The sequence below is a fragment of the Rissa tridactyla genome, chromosome 12, assembly GCF_028500815.1.
Source record: "Rissa tridactyla isolate bRisTri1 chromosome 12, bRisTri1.patW.cur.20221130, whole genome shotgun sequence".
Lineage (NCBI taxonomy): Eukaryota > Metazoa > Chordata > Aves > Charadriiformes > Laridae > Rissa > Rissa tridactyla.
In genome coordinates, this window is record NC_071477.1 from 2,004,084 (window position 1) to 2,027,892 (window position 23,809).

Genomic DNA, 23,809 nt, shown 5'->3' on the forward strand with positions numbered 1-23,809 from the left:
GAAATCGGTTGAAGAGCCTGATTTATTGCTGGATCTTGAAGGCCGGCAGAGCAGGGATGAAGGTGTGTGTCACTGGGGAGCAGTCATGGCTAGTTCAGGGACAGGCGAGGTCACCTGGCCGTGGCCGGAGTTTGCACTGATGCTCTGCAGGAACTGTCGGAGCGGCCGGACCGGCCTCTCCTCTCCTCTTCCCTGCAGAGCTTGGGCAGCGAGGGCAGGGGGAGAGGGGGAGACTTTCTGCCCCGTCCTGTCAGAATGACGCCACGTGAGTCTGTGCCATTTGGGAGAAATTTTGCCACGCGTGAGACAAGAAGGAAAAGGCTTGGAGAGACTTAAATCCAGCAGTTGCCCACGGGGCTGACCCCTGAGGTTTTGCATGGCTTAGAGTAGTATAAATACACTTGTGCTGCTCTTCAGCGAGGCTGGCTTCTGCAAGATATAATTAAGCCCTGTATGTTGTGTCAACTGTATTTGCCATTTTCTAACCAAAGAAATACTGCTTCCTTCTAAAAGTAATTAAATATTGAAGGAACAAAGTAAGGTGTCGTATATACTGCTTTAAATTTCTTCTCATCGTAGCCGAAAGAAATCTGAATAAGCACACATTTCTGTTTTAGTAAAATATTTGGTTGGAAATTCATCTAATGTTAATGTAAGCTGAACTCCGGTTCAAAACAGAGAGCACTAAGCTTTTTAAAATTCATATCCCTCCTTTCTAAAAGCCTTATTAGTGTGTAGTTTGAGGCTGGAAAAATATGGAAAACAAGACTAATGACAAGGTCATAAGCAGTTTTATTGTGGGTCCCTATTGCAGGCATCTGACTTGTGTTTTATTTAAATGCTTGTGCTTTTTGCCAGCAAAATAATCCTTTGTTTACTAAAGAAATAAATATGATTATAAGATTATTGTAAAAAATAATAGTGTTTATGCTAAAAAAACCCCATAAACCTAACAATATCCAGTTCAATGTGTTCCAGGCCGTGACCCTAATATACTACATTTCATGGCTTTTACTAGAAACGGATTTCACATTTGGATTTGTATAGTATAATATGACTCAAGCAGAACTACATAATTTTTTTAAAGACATTTCAGACTGTTGTGTTCTATTCAGGATATCGAGACGGCAAATATGGGAGAGAAAGGAGGAGGCGACGTGAGAGAGGGAGAGAGACCGACTCTCTGTTCTGGCGCATACATCCATTTCCATTTTTCTTTGTAAATTTGTGACTGATTTTGTGAAAATGCTGAACAGTTCCCAGACATTAAAATTAATTGGCATGAAATTTGCCTTACTGCACCTGCTGATCTCTGTTTGCTGGCACCTACAGCACAAACAAGTCCTCCTGCCTTGCTCGCCGTCCACTGTGTTTCTGTAGCGGCGCCTGACCGATGGTCCTCAGCTGGGGCAGCCCCACCGCGGGATGGGGAGCTTCTGCTCCTCCCAGTCGCCTTGGAGAGGAGAAACCCGAATCCAGGTCACAGTCATCCGTGGGTTAAAGCTTCACGACAACATGATTAGCCCTCCTGGAGTGGCCATTATTAGACGTTTAGTTCCTTACGGAGGTTAACACAGAATAAATGTTATAGGAGACGTCGTGATTGTTGGGGTGCTGGCAGAGGTCGGGGGGAACCAGAAGTGAGGTCCCTGCTCTGCCGCAAACTCCCGGTGCGTTCTGGGGGGAGCAAACCCCGTCGCGCATTGCCTGCCTGCGGAAGGGAGGCAGTGGTCGACTTCCCAGGAGGGCGCAGAGGATAAACGCCTCAATAGACGGTCCTTTGGCTTTGTGATCCTTTGTTATCGCAGTGTATGACTGGAAATGTGCGTAATGGGCTGGGCGAGCTTTGGTGGTGGCCAGCATGCTTTCGGGGTGGCAGGTAAGTTCGGGATGGCTCCTGCTGGGGCAGTTGTCCCCGTGTGTGCTTCCCTTGCAAAGCGGGGGGTTTTGGTGCCTGTGCCCGTGGCTCAGCTCCCACAGCTCTGCCGTGTCTCCCGCTGCCAGCCGACGTTGTGCTGGTGAGTGACCCAGTACAATGAGTTTCCCCTCCTTCGTAGTGTCGGCCTTATGAATGTGCTAATTGCTTTAGATAACTGAATAACCTGGGCAAATCTGCAAATTTTCACTGGAAACCACTGCAATGAAAGAATTCTAAAGTACTACATTAAAGTTTAATGCCAGTAGGATGAAATGATAGCAAAGAAGGTAAATATTTTAAAAATGTATTTTATGATACGAGGCTTATGTTTTCCCCTCCTCCCCAGCAAACACTTGAACGTAAACTTTTTTCTTGTTAATACAAGTGGTGGTAGTAACTCTAGAAACTTTTTTTGTTCAGTCTTGCAGGAAACCTGATAGCAATTCAATTAGAAAATGCAAATGAGGTCACACATTTCCCACAGGAGCGCCGAATTACCCCAGAGGAAACTGACTGATATTCTGGCATAACAATAAATACTTAAGATAAAGTTTCTCGTACTGTTCTTGTCTGGCTGCCTGGAGTTGCAATTGAAAGCATCAATTGGACCTGTGGGTATAATTTGGAAAGAAGAAGAGAAAAAAAGAAAATAAAAGAAGTTTTTTTATGAAATAATATAAAGTCCTTGTAGGTTGTGTCAGCATTTATGAAAGATAAACTTGCGTGGGATAATGCTCCAGAAGAAAACAAAGTAAAGCCAGACTTGACTTACCTGGAATCAGCAGTGCGGTGTCTGTTGTGCATGCTGCTGTTTCCAACAATTGGATTTCCGTTTAGCCAAAAATCTAAAAATGAAGATTATATTTGTGGACAGTGACACTGCTGAAGACTTCAGTCTTCACAGTGTCCTCTGTTTCTTAGTTGCAGAAGTTCAAGTTGTCTTAAGTAAACGGATGGATACGTACCATTTGTCTGTCACTTCCCACACTGCCCTCCTGGCTGATCCGCATTCCCTGTGTTGGCTTGTCCCACCTGAAGTTCTGGCCCCCACTTTCATATTGATCTTTATTTTTCAGTGCTTGTATGCATCTAAGCGTGTTAAGGCATGTCTGGCACATTTTCTTCTTCATTAGTTTGTGTATTTTCCTGTAGTTCTCACCTCGTGAGTTAAAATCAGGGTCGTAGAAACACAGCGTGGAAAGGAGTTTGCCGCAAAAGAGCTTGGAGATTCGCGGTACATTCAGTACATGTGGGATGCCAGTCATCTGCTGCCGGTGTCTTATTTTAGAAAAGAAAATATTGTTTTCTTTGAATCCTGTTTATGTCAGCCTGAGTTTCTCATTGTCTTGGCTTCTCAAATTCTGAGCATGGAATTATGAACATTTTTGCAATGTTAAATTACTGGGAATTGCGCAATTAAAATCTTGCAAATATATGGGTATGCAGCTAGTGTTCAAAATGCTGAGAATGACTGTCAGAAATCAATCCTCGCTTAAGCCCAGCTTGTGTTTTATTATCTCTCATCTTATTTTGGGCTTCTTTCATAACCCAGGTATGAGTCCACAGCCATTTGGTATGAACGTGAAAAGCTGATTCTTACAGACAGACGTATTTTTATTTAAAGCCTTTAAATAATCATCTCTGGCATTTTACCTGGCTGAGATTTTAAATTCCAATACAGCCTTTTATTGCTGATCATAAATACAACGGTCTCCGGGCAAGGGAAGGCTTATTCAGCCCTGATCTTGTTTATGACCTGGGTTATTGTGCAAGCGAGGATGCTCCGCGCCGGGCTGGGAGCGGTGATGGAGGAAGATGACAGTTTGAGTGGGAGTTGTGCTGCCAGGGCTCCTGGCCTCCCTGATGCTCTCCGGTGGGTGCGCCTGGAAGAAGCGGGAAAAAGAGCTGCCGCATTTGTTCCCTTTCCTTCCTTCCCTTGCAGTGGGATGCGAATTATCTATATGGCATCAGGGTGATGGAGTTTGCCCCATCAAACTGGGTTAACGCTAGATATCCCAGAAGAGCCAGGACTGTATTTGTCATTCTGCCTTTTTCTGGCCGTATTTACGTACATCTGAAGTACTGGCTCGTTCTGCTGGGGCTGTCCTGTTTGACTGCCTCTGTGGGGGATCCAAGGCAGTAACTAAGTCCAGTAAAACAGCAGTCGGCATCATTTATATTTCTGTATCCTCATCGGTGAAACGAGGCCTTGACTGACCGCAGTCATTGAGGGTGAATACGGGGATTTCTGTTCTCTTTAGGTAACTCGTGAGACACTGTTTGGGCTTTTAACAAATCAGACCGGTGGAAAAGATCAGAAAGCATATGACTAATAAATTAATATCATATAATTGTTACCAGTGAGACTGCTCATGTTAATTGTGTAAGTCTAATGAAGATGCTTGAGGTGACCTTGTCTGACCTCATGCTGAAGTGAATTTGAACATGTAGCATTTAATCATCGCACGAGATGGAAGTGCTGTTTGTGAAAACGTGTGAATTTACTTGGCCTGATTTTCAGGTGTGTTGAGTGACATTGCCTGGCTCTGAAACCAAGATAAAACGTGACACACAGGTGCTCATTGCCTTGGAAAATCAGCCCACTATGGGAAGTTTCCGAGCGCTGCACTTGCTGCATTTAGTTCTTAAATAGTCAGCATCTTACCAAGGGTCAGGCTCAAAGCCCTACTAGAAAGATCATCCGTAAGTGAAATTCACTGCAGATCTGTCTTCCTTCAAACAAAAAGAAGTCCTAAGGATTGAACTGCCTGTGTGGACATAAGTTTTTTCTGATAAAACAAAACCCTGGGACTGCTGGTACTGCCGGCCTGTGATGTGTGCCTTGCCCTTGCCAGATCAAAGCCTTTGACCTCCGGTTTCGTGTTCTTTGTTGTTAACTCCTAAAGTCTGACTGCCACTTCCAAAAAATATTTTGGACTGAATCTCCTAAAAAAACCTTCATTGCTGTGGTAATCCTTTGGCAGTTGTGCGTAAACATCAGTTTGACTAAAGGCAAAAATTGCTTCATGCAGGTGCATCCATGAAACCAAACATTTCTCAGGGGCTGTGAGTGCCCACCTGTCTTTTCTTGGCCCCGGCGAGCTGAGACAGCGTGGGGGTTCCACGCTCAGGGTGGAGAAGGGCTGCGGTTCCTCCCGAGCTCCAAGGCCAGATCCTGGCCCCACCAGTCCACGCTCTCCGTCCAGCAGAGCATTTGAACACTGGCATTTCATCATGCAAATGGAGAGAAATTGAACGTGTTCGCATGTCGGAATTTAAGCATTTGCTTAGGTGCACTCCAGAATAAAATAAAATTGGGGAATAAAAGACGAACAGCCTTTTCTCAAGAGCCTCTTGAAATAACTAAAGGATGACTTGAAAGGGCAAACTCGCACGCTAGCGCTGGGGAGAAGTACCAGAATGAATTACTTCGCTTTGTGCTAAAGTAGCAGTGGTGCTTGTGATCTCTTAAATCTCTTGTGATCTTTTTACTTGCAAACATTATGGAGAGAAGGAGTATTGTTACATTTAATTCATTATGATTATTTTAATTCATGTATCTTCTGAACCTCATGGCTTTAGAAAAATAAAATGAGATTAGAATTTTTCATAGACTTGTTAAGGGGTAGATTTGCTCCTGCTTCTTTCTGCGATGAAGAACAATTGCAGTAGGCTGAGTTCTAGAAGCCAAAGGAAATGTATTTTGGAACAGTTTTTCAAATTATTTGTTAGAAGTTTCATCTGGGTAGAAGAACTCAGCTTGCAAGCCCAGATATTTCATACATTTTTCTCAACAAGATACGTGCAGAATGAGAGAGCTTATATCAAGCTGCAGTAGCAGTTTTTAGTTGATAACGTAGACAAGATCTACCCCCTTTATTCCTGTCCTATAGGTATCTGAACAGGTAACAAGTATGTAGTATTCCGTAATTTAATAGCCACGCTCTTGAGAAGTACTTGTAGTTCTGAAGCCATTGTGTATGGCTTCTTCCAATTATGAGAATGACATTAACTTGAAGATAGAAGTGTCTTTTTGTAAACACTAGAAGGTAGAGTACAACAGTAATTTAGATGTTTCTTAAACAATCCTACCTAAGAAGCGCTGCGAGATTAGATCTTACAAAGGGAATGTGAAAAGGTCAAGTTGATGTGGGGAGCTTTACAAGAAACAGCCTCATCAGAACTTTTCATGTTGGGATGAGGTGTTCAAGCCTTAAAACGAGAAAGAAAAGTACATTGAGAGCTGTGCTTTGTGGATGATGTCATCTTCTTCGGTTCATTGAAAGCTCTTGTAATATTCAGAGCCTGACAATGGCAAGAAGAGTATCTCAGGTGCTTGAAACCTGCGGGAACCATAAAAGATTCCACCAAAGGCAGATGGATTTCTTATGTACCTGCTTTGGTATGTGATTCTTCCAGAGAATGGAAGAGGAAGAGCACCATTTGAACTCTTGAAAGCAGCGCGCAGTCCAGGAGATACCTCTAATCATCAGTGCGGTGTGGCACCGCAGAGGTTCCAGCACAGCTCTGCCTCTCCACCCCAGCGCAAATGTCCCTCACCTTAGAGACACCTTTTGCGTTTCATGTCTGCTCAGTAACGAATGTGAGCGTGCGTTGCCTGCAGGTGTCCTTGTTCCGCTAGTACAAACGCAGAGCACATTGGAGTGCTCTGGTGACTTACCAGATTTCAACTTAAAACGGTGATAATTTACAAAACGTGTAGGTAAACAGAAGATGGGGGGACTTCAGGTGTGGGTGAATTTCAATTAAATTGTACTTGGATCTTCCATCACAGCAGGGGTCACCCGGTGAGCAGCCACCTGAAAAGCCATGTTCTGGCTCAAGGCGCGAGCTTGCGTGGTAGCTGCAGTCTGTGTCTGCGAGGTCCTTCTCTGGGCCCTAACCGTGCTGGGTTTTCTCATCAGAGAGAATAACCCGTATTTGTTGTTTTAAATAAGAGTCTTCTGTGGCAGCCTCGTGGGTTTTGCTAAGAGCTGGTGGGGCTCTTCTCTCTGGAGTCCAGATGTAACTTTGCATTTCCTTACAGTTGCCCACTATGGCCCTGCGGCGTCTTTTGTGAAGAAGGAGCTTCTCCTGCCTGACTTGCAAACCAGAGCGTTATGTTCTCCCTATTTAGAAATTTCCTGCTTTTACCTGTTATTCTCCTTCAGCTTTTTTCTTGCTTTGCAGCCCTACAGCGCTAAGGAACATTCTGATGCCTCAGTCACACTGATCGCGTTTTATTAGTTCTATTGGATAAAATTTTCTGAAGTCTGCAGAGCCAGCCGGGTACCTAACAACCTGAAATCTGCATGCACGCCTCAATTTTCACCTGCCAAGGAACGGTGGAGATAGAGGCGGTTGCTCAGCGTTGACACCGACCCCTCGGGAGAGAGGGGCATTTGGCACGGCCGGCGCGTGTGCGCGCATTTCACGTGGCTCATTCTCCTCCTCCGGGGGCAGTAACTCCGCTAGATTTTAGTCAAACTTTTTCTTCCCTGTCAGCTGATGTGCTCTGGAAGCTCACATACTTGCCAAATCTGACAATTTTTCTTACTAATTGACTCTAATGTGATCTGCTCTATGCAGCCCCACTGCTAGCTGATAAAAAAAAAAAAGTAATGAATTTTTGCTTAACTAGCTGATTTAATTAAAATGTTTTATACTGTAATTGTATGGTTTCTATAAATGGAGAGGTAATTTTGTTTAATGAGTTCCTAACCAAACATAACATTCCTGACTGTATGTAGCCAGATTTGATAAAGGTCACAAACGCTGAGATTCCACTGTTTGCTTTTGTAAGTCGTGATGATCAAACAGCTTGATTTGGCACTTGAAATCTCCTGTCGGGATTGGTTCCCTCTACTCCTGTTTATCCCAGAAATTATTAGTATAGTTTTAGGAGCAGAGGGGGTTCTTCTCTGTATCTGAACACTGTTCATTATCTTTAAAGTGGAAGTCTACTGCCAAAATCACGTCTCATTGTCAATTAGTGGCTTCTCTGCAAACACATTAATTTAATGCCCCTGCTGAAGAACTGCGCGCATTGGAACATCTTGCTGCTAAAACACTGGTTTTCAGAGCACTTTGACACAAATCATTCATGAATAGCAACTTATGCCGTGATGGTAATGGGACGTGACACGAAGCTATCTTTGATTAAATTTACCACAGCTTACAACTATGAGTAAATAGAGCTAATACAGATAGTCGTAACAGATTTCTGGGAGGTGGGTAAGGAGAAAAACCAATTATGGATTCCTTACCTGGGCGGTTCCTAAGGAATACCTCCACGTAGATTGACTGTAACATAAGAAAGTCTAAAATAAATAGTCTGATCTTTTTAAAACTATTTTTTTGCTGTCTCCAACTTTGGCGAATTCAGCAATGACCTAAATAGAAAAGAATCAATTACCCTAAAATAAATAAATTTGCCTTTTGTTCTGCAACCCTTTCATTATACTGTATGAGAACACAAAATGAAATATCTCTTTTCTGCTAAAAGATCAAATACTGGGGAAATGGTGCATTTTGGGAAAAAAGGGGCTCATTCGTCCGCCGCTGCCGTCCCCGATGTCAGCAAAATGTTGTCTCCTTAGAACAGAATTCATGCAAATGTTTATTTTGCAGCGCGCTCATGTTCCCTTTGTTAAAGAACTAAGCTATATTTTCATTGTCTTATTTTCTGTTTGGTAAATATCATTTTCTCCTGTCCTTTCCGCAGCTACCATGGAAACAAGCAAAAATGCTTCAGATTAAATATTTTTAAATAGATTTTTTTTTTCCTTGGTAGAAAATGGTACCAATTTTCAAAATGTGTATTGATATAGGAGGTGAAGGAAATATGTTTGAGCAATGGACTAAACGTGGCTTTGTATCCCCTCGTATTGATAAAAAGATATTAAAACCACGTTGGTTCGGTTAAGCCCTAGGAGCAACACTAGAAACAAAGCAAGCCAAGTATTATTTCTTTTCTCAAAAATGTCTAGTGCGAAGTGGTAAAGATCCTGTAAAAATCATAAGCCTGGCATATAAATAAAGCACAGGTTAAATCCTAAATAATTTCGATACTTGGGAAATAAAAGCCTTATTACCTCTCCTCCGATCAGAGGTAGCTTTTATTCCGAGTGCAAGGATAATATATTTTAGTGCAGAATCTAGAGCATTTTGTTTTGCAGGTCAAACTCTATAAAATTAATAATCTCCTAAGACACGCTGCTATTTATATGCAGAGAATGGTGGCTTATTTACCCAAACATTAGAGTGATCCAAAATGTTCAGCTAAGCAGGAACACAAAATATGATATTATATTATGTAAATGGGTTTGTGATACGCTCTGCTGGATAATAACTTCCAGATGTCTCTGTAGCCAGGGGCTGACGGATATCAAAGGCAGGTTGGCTGGGGGGGGGACGTGCCAGCTGGCGTGACTGGCGACTGCTAAGTGTAGCGGAAGGTGAAAGCTGGTATTTCTTCACACTCGCTGGTTTTATTTGTGGACTAGTGAAAAGTCAGTGGCTCGCAGCCTTCTCTTCACGAGCAGAGATGGGGCTTGGGGGCCTATAGGGGTCCCACGTGTCCTGTTCTCTCAGTGAATTATTTTCGTGCTCTCGTGTGAGTCGGGGTTGTTCAGTCTGAGTCTCTCCAAGGCTGACAAGCCACAGACCAGCAGTGGCCGGAGCTCATAGATAGCCACTGGCTACGTGGCCGTTCTGCCTTGTCTTTCATTGCCAGCGCTAAAGGCAGACAAGGGATCGCCCTGAGCTCTCAGCGCCGCGGTGTAAGTGGAGTTCGCCAGAGCACCACGCAGCCTCACCAGCTTGGGGTAAGGTTTCCTGATTCTGTTTGGTTTCACAGTCTGACAGTCCCTGGGGGTTTACCTGCGTGTCCTCTCCCCAGTGCAGGTGTTGCGCTCGCCATCATTAAAGGCAATGCTAGACTGATAATGACCCCTGTAAGATGCCAGTGAAGTGACTGACATGGACTTCAAGAAAGCTAGACACCTTCTGGGGAGAACCTTTGAGAAGAAAGATCTTTGCGCAGTCCTTACAGGCTGGGCCTCCCTCAGCCTTTCTGAAAGCTTGACCTGTCACCTCAGTGAAAGGTTTCCAGTTGACTTCAGCATGTTTTTAATTGACTTTAACTGATAGCCCCAAACCCCCCCCAAAAGAGTGGCAAGGGGAATCGTAGGGTAGATTCTGCCGCACAGGAGTGCAGTTAATCCTCAGCTCATCAGTGTGACTCCCTGATAAAACTCAGAGAGTTTCCTTTATCCTCCCAGCAAATACTGTATTTGTACTTTTCAGAGAAGAAAGCATTTTCTCTTCAGAAGGTGCAGTGGCTGCGTTATGATTTGCCCACGTTGGCGTTGTGCACGCCTGTGTTGCAGTTTTGGGCCACAAGCCCATTGGAAGAGACACTGGACAACTCAGAGCAAAGCGTTGATCCCAGGTTTGCGGAATGTAGGCTTTAAATAATACAGCTAGCACGGCACGCTTTGCATCACTTCATTAGCAAGCTCTAAAAAATTCCGCTCTGGTATGAACACTAAGGCATTAGATCATACTGGATCCAAATTCATTGCAAATTTACATCCCGGTATGGTCTTTTCTCCTGTTGTTTTTCTTCATCCCACACTTTGTAATCCATTTTTCTCCTTGAACTTGACGGTTGTCCTGGTTTTCGTCTGTTTTGGTTCAGCTGTATTTCTCTAGCTTATCAATGTCCTAAAGTAATGGACAGGCATAATCGCTAAATTATCTGATTATTTTATATCCTCGTTTAATTGTCTGTCTGTTGCCAGAGACCAGGCTCACACGTTCCGTGCTTGGTGTTTGATCCCCTTGTAACGAATTATAAATGTCACCATGTAATTTTCAGAATGGAGAGTGGATTTAATTTTCCAGTGGGCGTGTGTCTCATGCACTGGCTTCTCTGCTTTGCTGCGGACGCCCGTCATCCTTTTGCCATATGTAGGAGGGTGATGGCACCTCACAAAAGCGACGGGAGGGAAACCACCCTAAAGCAGTAGCATTAGAGATGCTCGATTTGATTGTGAGAAGGACTGCGGGCAGGTTGTGTTCTGATGACACTACAAAAGGTAGAGGAATATTTTATCTTTCGAAAATCTCTGCCTGAGATTCTGGAAAGCATATGGCCAGTAAGGCCGCGAGAGAAGGAGCAGTTGTTATCTCAGTGAAAACTGTTATTAAGCAAAAACAGAATTGGAAACTGTATGTTAGAATTAATTTAGTTTGGTGTCACATTCTGCTTTTGAGCTGGACTTCAGATCCTTGCAAACCCGAAAGTACCGGAGAGTTTTCTGGGGCTGGCGGTTAGTCGTTGCTGCTATTCCAGAGATGTTCTCGGATGTTGCAGTTGGAGATCTGAATAGTTCTGGCATTTGTACCCACCAGACTTTGTTACTGCATTTGTCTCACAGCTTTTAAACAGCAGAAAACATGTACAACGTATTTAAACAACACCAGAGAAATTAAGGTCATGAGAATGCATCGTCAACAAATGAAGATAAAAAAGAGCTGTTGTTCAAAAAAAAAATTTGTTGTTGCAAGACGCTTTTGAAATTCTACATACCAAATTCACAGTCATGTTGATGATTTATTCTAATGTAGGAAAACATCATCAAGAGTGACAAGCAAGCTAGTCACTGTCTAGTCACCTGCCAGCAAATATTTCATAAAGACTAAAAAGGCTGGTACTGGCTTGCTGAGCTGACACTAATTATTTCAGTATACACGGAGCTCTGGGATTCGTGTTAATTCTCAAGTCTGTCTTTAGTTCAGACTCATTCCACTGTGTAAACTCAGCAGAGCACAAATTATTTGACCATCCTTTCATAATCTGTCCCCATGCTCGCTTGCCAATTATATAAAATGATCCAAATACCTGCTCTCAAAGGATCCCCATTTGGGAATCACAAGTCAATTAAAAAAAAAAGTGGGTATAGGCACTTTTCTGTAGCTCGTGTCTAGGAGTCCTGTTTCATGTTGACATTCGTTTCTGGGCATCTTCTTTAGATAACATTGTTTTCATCAGTGTTCAGAAAAGACACCTTTCTGGTGATAAAACCCTTTTCAGATGAAAACTATGGGATATAGCACATTGCATCCCGTAGGAAAGAGGAGTTCAACAACACCTACCAATATCCTGAATATCCTGAGAAAAGTCTTCCGCTGCCGCATCGCGATGCTGTTTCTTTGTTCGTTACACTCTTGAGAATTTTTAGAACAACATGGAAATATTGAAGAGCGATGGTGCGATCTTGCAGCACCTCGGTGGCGGTGCTTGTTGAAGGTGTATAAAACAACGTCCAGGCAAACACAAACCAGCAGCCGCCTCGGTGGCATGAGTTAGTGTGAGAGGGGGTTTGGGAAACGTGGCTACGTGTGTGACTGAAAGAGACCCTTTTATCTGTTCTACAAAAATTCAGCTCTGGAGCTGGCTCATTTTTGAGGTTTGCAGTAGAAATAGCTGCGTTTTTGCACAAACGCTTCCAACCGTTGCACCCAGTGGATGTCTGCGCTCCGCAGGGAGCGCAGATCGGAGCCATGATCAAGCTGCACCAGCATCCAGAAGGTCCACACGGCTTTGGAGCCACAGCTCAGTTCCATAGAGTGTTTAGTTTTCATGGGCTGTATAGTTTTGATGTGACTGCCAGCTTCGTTGCGCTTCCAGATCAGGAATTGAAATGTGCTAATAGACAGATTTACATCAAACTATAAAGCCCGGAGCAATGATCCCCACTGAAATCAGTGCCTACAGATAACTGCTAGCAAATTTTTGTAGGATGTTTGCGTTTGTACATTTGGAGTAAGACTAAAAGTGAGAGTGGCTTAAAATTGCAGAAGGCTCAAAAAATACTTTGCTGGGTTTTCCTACATTGTTCTTGGTTTTGGGGACGTAGCTGAAAATGGTAAAATTCAGAGAATAGTATTCCCACTGGATCTGACCTCAAATGAAGAGAATGTGGCTTACAGCCTTTCTGATTTATGAAAGTTTAAACATTTTCTGGTGGAAGACCAGGTCACCATACGGTAAAAAAAGCTTATCTTTGTTAGTTATCTTTTTCTGCAGACTTTCCAGAAGTCATGCCTGGAATCCTAGAAGGCCACAAAGTATTGGGACTGGGTAACCTGAGGAGCCTCTCCTAATCTACATTTCATTGATTCATCATTGTGTAAAGAGAAATTTTCTAATGGTGAACACAACTCGCCAACTCCAAACCGTGGTTCCACCATTTCCATTTTAATGCTCCAGCACTTTAATGTGACCAAAACCAAAGTTTGTCATGGGCAGAATCCGTAGTTTAAAACAAAAAAAAAAGTCACAAAGAAGGATTCAAAAGTGCCCCAAATACTGCAAGTTGTTTGCTGCCCGGGATGTGTTACACTTCCCAGGCTGTGTGGGGAGATGCGTGTTTGGGATTTGTGTTCAAAACCCAGCTCTTATAAAAAGGTCATTCCTCATGAAGCACTAAGAAGTTGAACTAACTCCCCTTTGCAGCCGAGGAGCTGACTCTCCCGCTGGTCGTGGTTTGTTTGGTTTGGCAGGATGCATCTGCAGAAGCACAGACCGCAGGTTACTGTAACCCTGGGAATGCCAAGGAGCGGGGTAACTTCAGACCATAAAACTGGACCCATGACTTGGGCTGTAAAGGAATTGTTTCCTTTCTTTTGTGTTCTGGTAGGTTGCATTTACAAGAAATTTGCAGAAACTTCTTTACCCCCATGTGCCGCTAAAGCTCCCTGCAGCTGGTGTAATGAAGACGATATATTCTGGGAGGCATCTTGATTTGAGAGTGACAGCTCCGTATATTTGTGGAAACAAAGTGGCAGCGGAGTTGCCAGCAAAACATATTGTGTCTTTGTGATACAGAAATATATCATGTTAATAACAATTATTTTCACAGTTACACGTGACCATTTGCATGCAGGGAAGCGCTGCTGTTGGGGGAGGTCCTAAGAAGTGAGGAAGAAACTAACTGGTTGTGCTTTCTTGTTTCCAAAACAGCCAAAAGGAAGGAAGACGGTGCCCGGGGAACTGGCGCAGCAGCAAAGCGACACGCTGCTCCCATGGCGCCAGCATCAGAGCGCCAACGGCCTGCGGCGGCAAAAGCGAGACTGGGTCATCCCGCCCATCAACGTGCCCGAAAACTCCAGAGGACCCTTCCCGCAGCAGCTGGTCCGAGTAAGTTAAAAAAGAAATAGAAATAATAATAATGATGATGGTAATCTTGCCGTGGGTCTAGTGAAGCGGTAGGTGTGGTCCAGGCTCATGGCATGGGAGGTCTGGCTCGAAGCACAGGCTCTCTGCTCCTCCTCCCTCATGCAAGAAAAGTTGCCTTTTACACACTGCCGAAACACGTCTTTTCCAAAGCGTCTTGCCCCAGATTTCCCTCCTCCAGCTGAACGGCAGCCTAATCGCCTCCTTCCAGCCAGTCCCTCAAGAGATGCTGGCATTGCTGCCAAGATGGCACTTTGCCCACGCTCTCATCCAGAAAACGGCTGCAGGTGTAAAGCTGGGCTTGGTGACACCCAGCGACGAGGGGGTGAGCGTCCTTCCCTGCCTTCGCGGAGCCGGAGTGCAGATGCGCGGCGGGGCTGGAGGAGGTTGGCTGCCTGCCGCCGCTGCAGATGGATCCCTCGTCCTCTCTGTGTTGCTAGTTTCTTTCCTTACAAGGATGATCTCTGAGATCAGGTTTACCCATGTGGTTTTCTGCAATGATTACTGGATGACAGGAAGAGAAAAAGAAGGGAAAAGGGGCCTTTGACAGACACATTTGGTTGATACATTAATGCTGTCGATAAGCGTTAGCAAAATACAAACACACGTTGCCGTTGCTCTTGCGGCTGCTGGTTTCAGTTTTTGGAGCGGTAGAAAGATTAGCTGCAAAAAAAAGAATTCCCTGGCAGACTTTTTCAACTCTTCCCTTGGAAGAAAATGGCGACAATTATAAAATTTTAGAAGTTATTTTGAGCACCAGTGGTGTCTCATTGGCATCCCTTCTCAGGAAGTTCACCGAGTCGTCTTGAAACAGTGCCTGGATTCAAATAAGTTGTCCTCATTACCTGTCTCACACTGATTAGCTGACACTCGTCTGCACAGCCCGTGTCTGGGAGGAAGGAAGGAGCTTGATGAGTCCTTTAGAAGTTCAGGTGAACTTTGCAACGACTCACGCAATGACTGAAGGTGCATGTTCCCAACTCACCAAGTATTGGGTAAACCTGAATTGTTGGTGTGCTTTCTTTGTGCAATTAGGGAATAAAAAAGGAGCAGGTGGCAAATGTTTTTATGTCTGTCCTGGAAAAACAGGGCAGGAAGCCAAGGAGTCTGTGTGTGGTCAGCAGTGCTGGGTGTGGAGTGACCCATTAATGTGTTGTCCTACTAAGCCGAAGAAATGTCTGAAGAGGAGAATAACCTGTTGTGTCAAAAATATCTTCCTAAATCAGATTAATAATTTAGGTTAATTCTTGATTTCCTGTGAAAAGTAAGCAGAGTGCTTGCAAAATGAACTTACCCCCCATCCCACTCCTTGCTGATTTCTTTTGAGCTTTGACTAGACAGCGAGAGGGCAGCTTGGCACCAGCTTACCATGGCAAATTTGGGGATTTATAAGGACTGAAATCTCGGTGGCACTTTTTCCCCCTACAGTCTGGAGATGAAACGGAAGGACTCAAGGATGCAAAACTCCAGTATTAATGAAAGTGACAAATAATAAATTTTATATAGTTACAGAAGAATTGATATTCATCACTGAAACTACCAGTAACCTTGGAAAGATAACCTAGCTGATGGAAACAGAGCTCCCAGATTTTCAGTGATCTATTCCATTGCAGCTTTTAAATACAGACGCTAGAGGAAACACTGAAAATGAAGTAAAAAATGGAGTGGAAAGAAAGAAATGGCTTACAAAGGGCTGCTTTCCTTTGCACCTGACGTACAGAAAGTATCATAATGGCAGGGAAGATGGTACAAAGAGTGCAGCTTGATTAAGTGTGAGACCCCTGATGTTTCAAGCTTGGGTTGAGTTTCTGCTCATCTGCAGCGTCTGGCCCCTTTGCTGGCCCGGAACGTGAAGCTTGGGTGGTTCCTAGCAGGGGTTACAGCTTCCCCTGTTAGACGTTGCTCTTTAGTTATCCAGAATAGGACAAATCAACATCTTCGAAGACCAGCACTATCTGATTATTTCCATCCGCATAATCTTCAGATCGCCCTGGAGCGTTCTGCTGTCTCCTAGATCTAGGTAGCAGTTTTGATCTGATTTCCCATGCTTTTGCTTACTGGGCGCCGAGTATTTTGTGTCCATCTGCTCACAAACTGGAGCTAGGAGTGCACATGTGAAGTTGCAGCTCAGATGCCATTTGTACGGACAGAAGTCTGTCACAGTTGTCTCGGCTACTTTATAGAAAGCGCCCAAACCTAACGCTAGTTCCTGGACACTGAACTTTTTTTGGTCCAGACAGCCCTGCTAGAGCTTGCATTTTATAGGTATAACTAATGGAAACCAGTCCCTCCATTATGCTGTCTTTGGTTCTGGTTACCTCCAAGGAGAGGAAGGGATGGCATAGAAAATCTGGATATTAAAAAACCAGAAAGCCCTACCAGAAGTACATTTTCGTAGTACCACTTGCTGTTTGCGTTTTTATAGGTCAGACTAATTTGAAATGCATAGGCAAATCTTTCGGGTTCCCTCCTACTCCTGCTTCCTATTGTGAAGGTGAAAATTCCATTTTATGGAAGTTGATTAGTTACTTGTCAGTATTTTTAGCGAGGCTGTGCCTGAATGAAGTTTAAATCGTAGCAAAGGTGAATGCAGCTTGATGGGAGCCACGTACCTCGAAATGCAGCCCTATCTGGTTCAGCTGGGATCAACTATAATTCTCTGCTCATTAAACCATTTCATTCTGATAAAATACATTAAATTAAAAAGTTTTTAGAAAAAAAGAAAAAAGGAAGACGTCACGAAATTATCCCTGCCAAAAAAGCCCTCTGTTAATTACAGGGTTTTTTCTTTCAAAGGCACATCCGTGTCTGTTCATATGCATCAGCCACACTCACTAGGAAATGTATTTCAGAAAAATAATATGTAAAAAAAAATAATAGGAATTTGTGATTAGTTTTGGCTGTGGAAATAAACATCTGACGTGTATAAGCTAAAAATAATTTTTGTTGGTACAAAAAATGTTTTGCAAATTCTGGTTTTGTCTTTGAGCTGAGAAAACAGTTATCAAATTTTATTGATATATGATTATTTATTCTGCAAACATTTATGAAAATCTTGGGTTTGATTTCCTTGTGCTTCACTTCCACCTTTGTATTAGGAATAATATTTTACATGCTGTGAAATATTTTACTGTAGTGAGGATAATTTCCTTACTAATTGTCAGGTACTCTCATTATTGTAACTATGAGGTCCCTAAAAATGCCTATTAAAAATACAAAAACAATATGAAATCCCGCTCCTTCTCCAAGCAAATGACTCATGCGGGCACACTGATCAACTAAGATAATATACTAAATAGTTGCGCCCTTGCTGAGTACCATCTATTTTCTCACTGACTCATCCTTTCTAGCTTCACGTGTAGCTAATTCTTAATTATCTATTATCTAATTATCTACTAACTAATCTTGTATTTCATCCTCTTTTGAACTTCAAAAAGTATCGCAGTCTTGGATCCACATGCAAGTCTCCAGCTTCTTCTAACGGGGATCTCGAGTCAGTTTTCAAGGCTGAAGCATTGGCCTGTCTCACTGGGCTGCATGAAAATCGTTCACTTAAAAGACCAAGTGTCTTGTGCAGGACCCCTTTGGTCATGGGGTGCTTAAATAGCGGGCCCCTCTGTCAACCAGCGCAACCGTATTCACCTTTATGAATGCTACAAACTTCCAACTTTTGTCTCCAGGACCTTTCCAGAGCCCTTATGAGCCCCCTGTCTCCACCTTGATCTGCATAGGCCCTAATTTTTCCAGCTTGCCTTTATTAAACTTGGAACTGAAAAATGGGGTATTTGTCCATTAGATCTCTTCCAATAAACAACTTGTTCGTCCTCATTACACCAGCATGAAAATCCACTGAGGATGACCGAGACAGGATCTTGGTGCTCTTGCGAGCTGCCTTGATTGCGTGCTACAGGCACAGCATGCTCTCTCGTATCCGAGCGCTGGTAATCTCAGACACAAGAATACTAGAAATAATCTAATGTGTATAACAGGGAGTAAGAGGGAAGGATGCATTTTATGTAAATTTAATCAGAAAGTCCTGAAGTGGCTTGGAAAGTTGGTGGAATATAATATACCTGAAGACTCTTGTGCTGCTTCTTAGTAGAGGTGTCCTTGATTGGTTGGGTTTCGTGCGGCACGGTGCATGGTAATGGGTCAGAGAGCTCTTCTTAGTGCGTGGACTCGTGGGTGGGTTTAGCACGTCTTAAGCTATCCGGTGAAACTGGATACTTACTATGAAAAAAGCTGATAGGACACACGAGCTGCGCAGCCTGTTTGTGTGCCGTAGCCCCTCCTGGTGCAGGAAGTAGGTGCAGGGAAACAGTTCACCAGAAGTCTAAAATCCTGGTGTTGGAGATACACACGAGATGCTGAGCTGTGCAATCCCTGCCGGCTTGGACTATCAGCCCTCAATTTTGCCGTTTCCTCTGCTCGTCATGGCTATTGCCGCATGCGCCTTTGCACTGTGTTAAATAGTTTTACTGTAGGAAATCCCTCATGCCCCCTCTCTCAGCCACGTTGCTTACTGCTGTGAAATTGGCAGTTCAGGATCCATTAACTCCCAGATGCAAGACAGATGGCATCTGTCTGTGGTGAGAGAAGGTTTGTCGAGAAAAGGCCTTGCAAACACTTCCCAAAGGACATCAGACCTTACTTTTCCTGAGAGAGACACGGACAGGCCTAGGTCTTCCCTGCTCTTCATGGGAACAGTTGTTTCTTTTGCCTTACCAACCACAAAAAAACCCCCATAAGTGCTAGTTCTGGCTCTCAGTACATCTCCTCTTTGGTACCCCTGTGAGCATCACCAGCTGAAATTCCAAAATTAGGTGATTTGGTCTCTATTGTGACAGTCAGAGAGGAATGAGATGGAGCGAGCCCGGAGGGTGGAGAGGAAACGGGACGTTGTGCGTGCTGAGTTGCTCTGTGGAGGCACAGCCCTTCTTGGAAAGCTGGTTAAAGGATGTAGATTGCAACAGCTCTTGACTGTGATTTCATGCCGCAAACCAGCCTGACACCAAAGGGAGAAAGATTAGCAGGAAAATGGTTCATTAAGCGTTGGTGCTGCCATGGTCTTGGCGCTGGTATTCATCTGTGCGTGTGTTGCCAAACCAGGACTCGGCACACTGGGAATGAACGGGGAGAGGGAACTAGGACACTCTGCTGCTTTCTTGACACGTCCGTTTGAAATGTCTTACAAACATGCAGTTTAGAGCAGGTTCCTAAACTTATACCACACTGTGTAAATTCCTCACACTACACTCCTTTGTTTGCCCTCTCCCTGGCGTGTGGAGATGTCACTCTCAATCCCCAGCACTTCACAGAAATAGCAGCACGGATCCTGATGTAAACTCATGTGTCCCTGCCAAAGCTGGTGGGGCTGCACCAGCATGTACCGGTTGGGAATCTGGGTCGGAGAAAGCAGATGCCCAGTGCTTTATGGGCTTTACATGCACACGCACATACAGCGTTATGGATTGAAAAGTGCAGCTACAGCATAAATGCTCCATTTGAAATTCTCCTACAACAGCATTCAAGCCTATACTGTAATTATACATATTGTATTTCCTTGTATTCAGACCCATGGGGAATTTATATTGTCCTTGCTAAAGCCAGAGGGACTGAAGGAAAGCAGTCATTTAATGATTCAGCTGTCTTGGGCTCTATGATTTAATCAATCATATGAAAGAAATTTTTAGATTCTTTGTGTTTAGAGTTCTCTTGTCTGAGCAGAAAATGTTCCCTTTTTGAATTGCTTTAATAGCTGTATTTATGCAGCTGAAAGTTCCTTAAGAAATGAAAGTAAAATCAAATTGCTGAGAATGCCTAGATAATTTATCGGAGAATATTCAATTAGAATATATTAATATTTTAGATTTCCATCATTAATTTAATATTCAGAGATTTAATTTAGTCGTTGAATTGCTGTAGTGCCATGCGTGGGTAGATTGTTAGGCTGAGTGCTTAAAACACCTGCCACAAATGGGTGAATCTCACTTTGATTCCCGAGAGCACAAACGCCTTTCTACTGACAGAAGTCTTGCAGCAAAAACTCAGACACTAAATCCTGCCTGCGCTCTGCATTTTTCCATAATTGCAGAATGGAATAATACAACCTCCTAGCAGAAATAAATGCAAGAGCTTTATTTATTTATGCATTCAAATCCAGACTGAGGGGGAATTCAGTGCTTCGTGGTTCTGAGTTTGTCGGTGTATTACTGAAGAATTTCATTTTGCCAGCCCTTACCTACTGAAGGAGAACCATCCTAAGCGAGGTTGGGATTTTGAGATGATTGACACTTTGCAGACAAATATGAAGGGCTCCCATTGCCCAGTTCAGCTAAAAATACCGCCCTTGAGATTTTGCCATTTTCCAGGATGCTTTGGGAGTAGTAACATGAGTGGAAAAAAGCCCCACTAAATAATAAAAAACCACTAAATCGCAAAATGTCATGTGACTTGGAAGTGATAAATTTCCATCAAATATAGTCCCAGTTGCATGAAAAAAATGGAACCAATTTTTAATTTCCCACACAACATGAAAAGACATTCGCAGAAGCCGTTGGCAGCAACGAGACTGCTCCCGCTCTGACAAAATTTCAGCAGTCTCAAAATTCATTGATAATAATTCTGATTTTTTTCAGATTTAAGCAGAATCTCAGGATGTTACTTTTTTGCTTTATAGTATGGGTTAAAGTCAGGTCGGGGTCCAGGTGCTGTCATTAGAGGATCAGTGTTTGTGCTTAGCACCTGGTGTCTTAAAACTTATATCCATGCACATGGATAATTACCTACTGCTGGTACAAATCCTGGTCAGATTTGTGCTAATACTTTCCTAGAAAGGAGGGCCATCGTGTAGCTACCAATTTTGCAGGCATGAAAAATGGAGAAGTTATGAAGAACAGAGGACAGCGAAAATCTGGGCTGCAGTGGGTTAAACCGAGAGGGTACCGGGGTAACAGACCTTTGGTCTGACCTCACGTCCAGTGTTTTAAGCTGGTTTGCAGTCGTTCAGCATCCCCGGGAAGCAATGGGCTGGGATATACTAGCAGGTATCTGTGACCCTACACCAACTGCTACTTGTTAAATAAAAATTGTAAGTTAGAGCCGTACGATCTTTGCTTAGGCATTTTTCCGTACAGGATCTGATCTTTTCAACCTCTGTGTAAGCGAGGATTGTCTTTCTTTCACAAATAAGAAACCAAGGCAGAAAAGATGAGTGGCTTTGTTCAAGACCACAGAGCTCTTGCCATGGCCATGAGCAGCGCTCTCCAGTTATCGGCATCTGGGCCTGTCCTTGGGTTATTTGAAGAATCTCATAATGGACTCGGGTGTTATCAAGTATTCAGAAGCCTTTTGCTGATGGTTATATTCCGTCACCTCATTTCACGTCCGAGTTCAGCTGCTGCATCTGTGCATCGGGTCTGCTAATGCACAGGCTTGTTTTTACCGTGATTCGAAGGTCCTTGTCCGCCACCATCCAGGGACCACGCAGCAGCTCCTTTTCTCTGCTGGGTCTCGAGTGGTTCCTCCACCACCACCGCCCCCTTCCAGCCCTTGCCTTTTCGCTCCTGCTCCAGGTTCACCTCGGGAGCAGGCAGTGTAGGAAGCACAGAAGGATAAGTACCCCTCGCCTTCAACTGTCGTACCAGGCACACTGCAAAAGAGTTCATCGATCACTCCAAAGAGTATTTAGCTTAATACCCCATTGCACATATTGCAACATATCATTACATCCCCATCCTCTCCAGAAAGTGAGATAACTGTAATAGCCGCTCAGTATGGCTGTCATTATGTGCAGAGGCAAAGGCAGGAAGGCATAGTCAGAGCTAATGTACACAGCTCGTGAAAGCTACTGAAAATCTGTAAAGACAGAGAGTACACAAAAACAGTGGGTTAATTTGCTAAGAAAAAAGCTTTGGTTTCGCTCATGCCTTCTCCAAAGAAAAATAGTAATAATGAAAAAAGCTGAGACACGAACAGAGACAAAGAACTTGCAATCTGCCTCTTTGCTGCAGTAGTTCATTATTTAACACTCATCACCCACATTAGTAATAGGTTACTGTGGGATTTGGCTTCCTTGATGAGTTGAAATGGAGTCCTGAAGACAGAGTGCCGCTGTGTGGGTGTGAGTTTGGATTTGCAGAATGATGGTGCAGATATAACCTTGACAGCTAGGCTGTTGCTGAAATTCACTGTATCAGGCTGGAACGAGATAGGAAGCAAAAAACCCATCCACGCTTTTTCTTTCCTTACTGTTGCATATGTTCTTGCTAGTCTGCGCCGCTGAAAAATTAAATTCAGCACCCTGGAATTTTGGATGTCAGCTTTTAAGATTTTAGGGAATTTACTCTTGGGCTAAAATTAAGCCGTCAGTGCTGCAGTTAATTGTTTTATTTATAACAGCTGAGATTTTCAGTGATTAAGGTGTCACCATCTAAATCCTTTCTCCTCTGTCTGTAATGCAGACTGAGGAGAGGCGTAAGCCATGGTTAGATGGTGGGGCAGCAAGCAGGGGGTGCGCAGCAGTTACCGCAGTGTCATTAAAGGCCCCATTTCCTTGCAGTTTGTTCTTTCCCATAGCCCTTACCATATTTTTAATAAATATCATATTTTTAATAACATTCATATTTGTTGCTAATTTCCTTAATTTAAAGGACATTTTCCTCCTATCTGAACAGTTAGACAACTAAAAAACAAACAAACAAAACCTTGGATTACATTAAGGGAAACATTTTGCCCAAGGCAGTTTGGGTATCTGCAGATGGTACTGAACATTTTGGCCCTTGTTCAGTTGAGATTTTAAGTACGTGCCTAAATTTGAGCCTTTAAGTAGCTCCAGTGGCTCTTCTGAGTCTATTCAGTGACTGGAGACTGGAAGAGGACAGGAGTAGTGCCTCACTGGATTAAGACCAAGCATTCAGCATTATGCAGTACCAACCTCTTTGGCCATGCTTATAGTTTTTCTTAGATTCCTGATTTTATTTGCATTTCTCTGCGTGTACTGCAAGCACACAGAGACCACGCTTCCAGACGCACACACCCCCCCAAGCCTCTGCGTGTGTCACGCAGGCATGTTCCTTCTTCCCTAACAGACTCCAAGCCAGAAGCCTGCCCTGAAAAGCCAGCCGGTTGACCTTGGTTTTGTATATTTGACACTAAGTAAAAAGAGCTGAATTTCTCTTGGCTCTGTGAATCAAAAGAGACTCAGGCATCTCCTGAAAGGGCAGGGTGGGCTCCTCCTTTAGGAGGGATGGGGTTTGGCCACAGGTGCGGGAGGTTTTGTCTTCACCCCAGGGAATGAGGTGTGCTGGGCTGCAGCTGCCCCGGCTGTGGGCACTCTGTGGAAGAAGCCTCTGGGAAGAGCAGGGGCTGTTCCTGCTTTGTAGAATCATAGAATCGCCTAGTTCAGAAGGGACCTTCATTACGGGTGAGGGAGACATGCTGGAGAAGGGCTTCGAGGTGAGTGACTTCTGGGAGCGTGGCGCCGGGGAAGCAAAGGGAGCTGCTCTGAGCAAAGCTCAAGTGTCCCGCGTGAAAGAGAGCGAGCTAGCAAAAGAGTGGAAATGAGGATTTGGTGCAGCTTGTGGTGTCATTTCATACTGATGGAGGGTGCTGAGTGTGGGCCCGGCTCGGCCAGGCCCCATGTGGGT

The 23,809-nt window shown here is 43.8% G+C and overlaps 1 protein-coding gene across 1 annotated transcript in view; it reads left to right on the plus strand.

Annotated features, from left to right (window-relative positions):
- Positions 1 to 23,809, plus strand: part of CDH4 (cadherin 4) — a 448,373-nt gene that overhangs the window by 273,701 nt on the left and 150,863 nt on the right. The window contains exon 4 of the mRNA XM_054218866.1: positions 13,950 to 14,126. Coding sequence (XP_054074841.1) covers positions 13,950 to 14,126 — 177 coding nt within the window. The remainder of the gene's footprint in view (positions 1 to 13,949; positions 14,127 to 23,809) is intronic.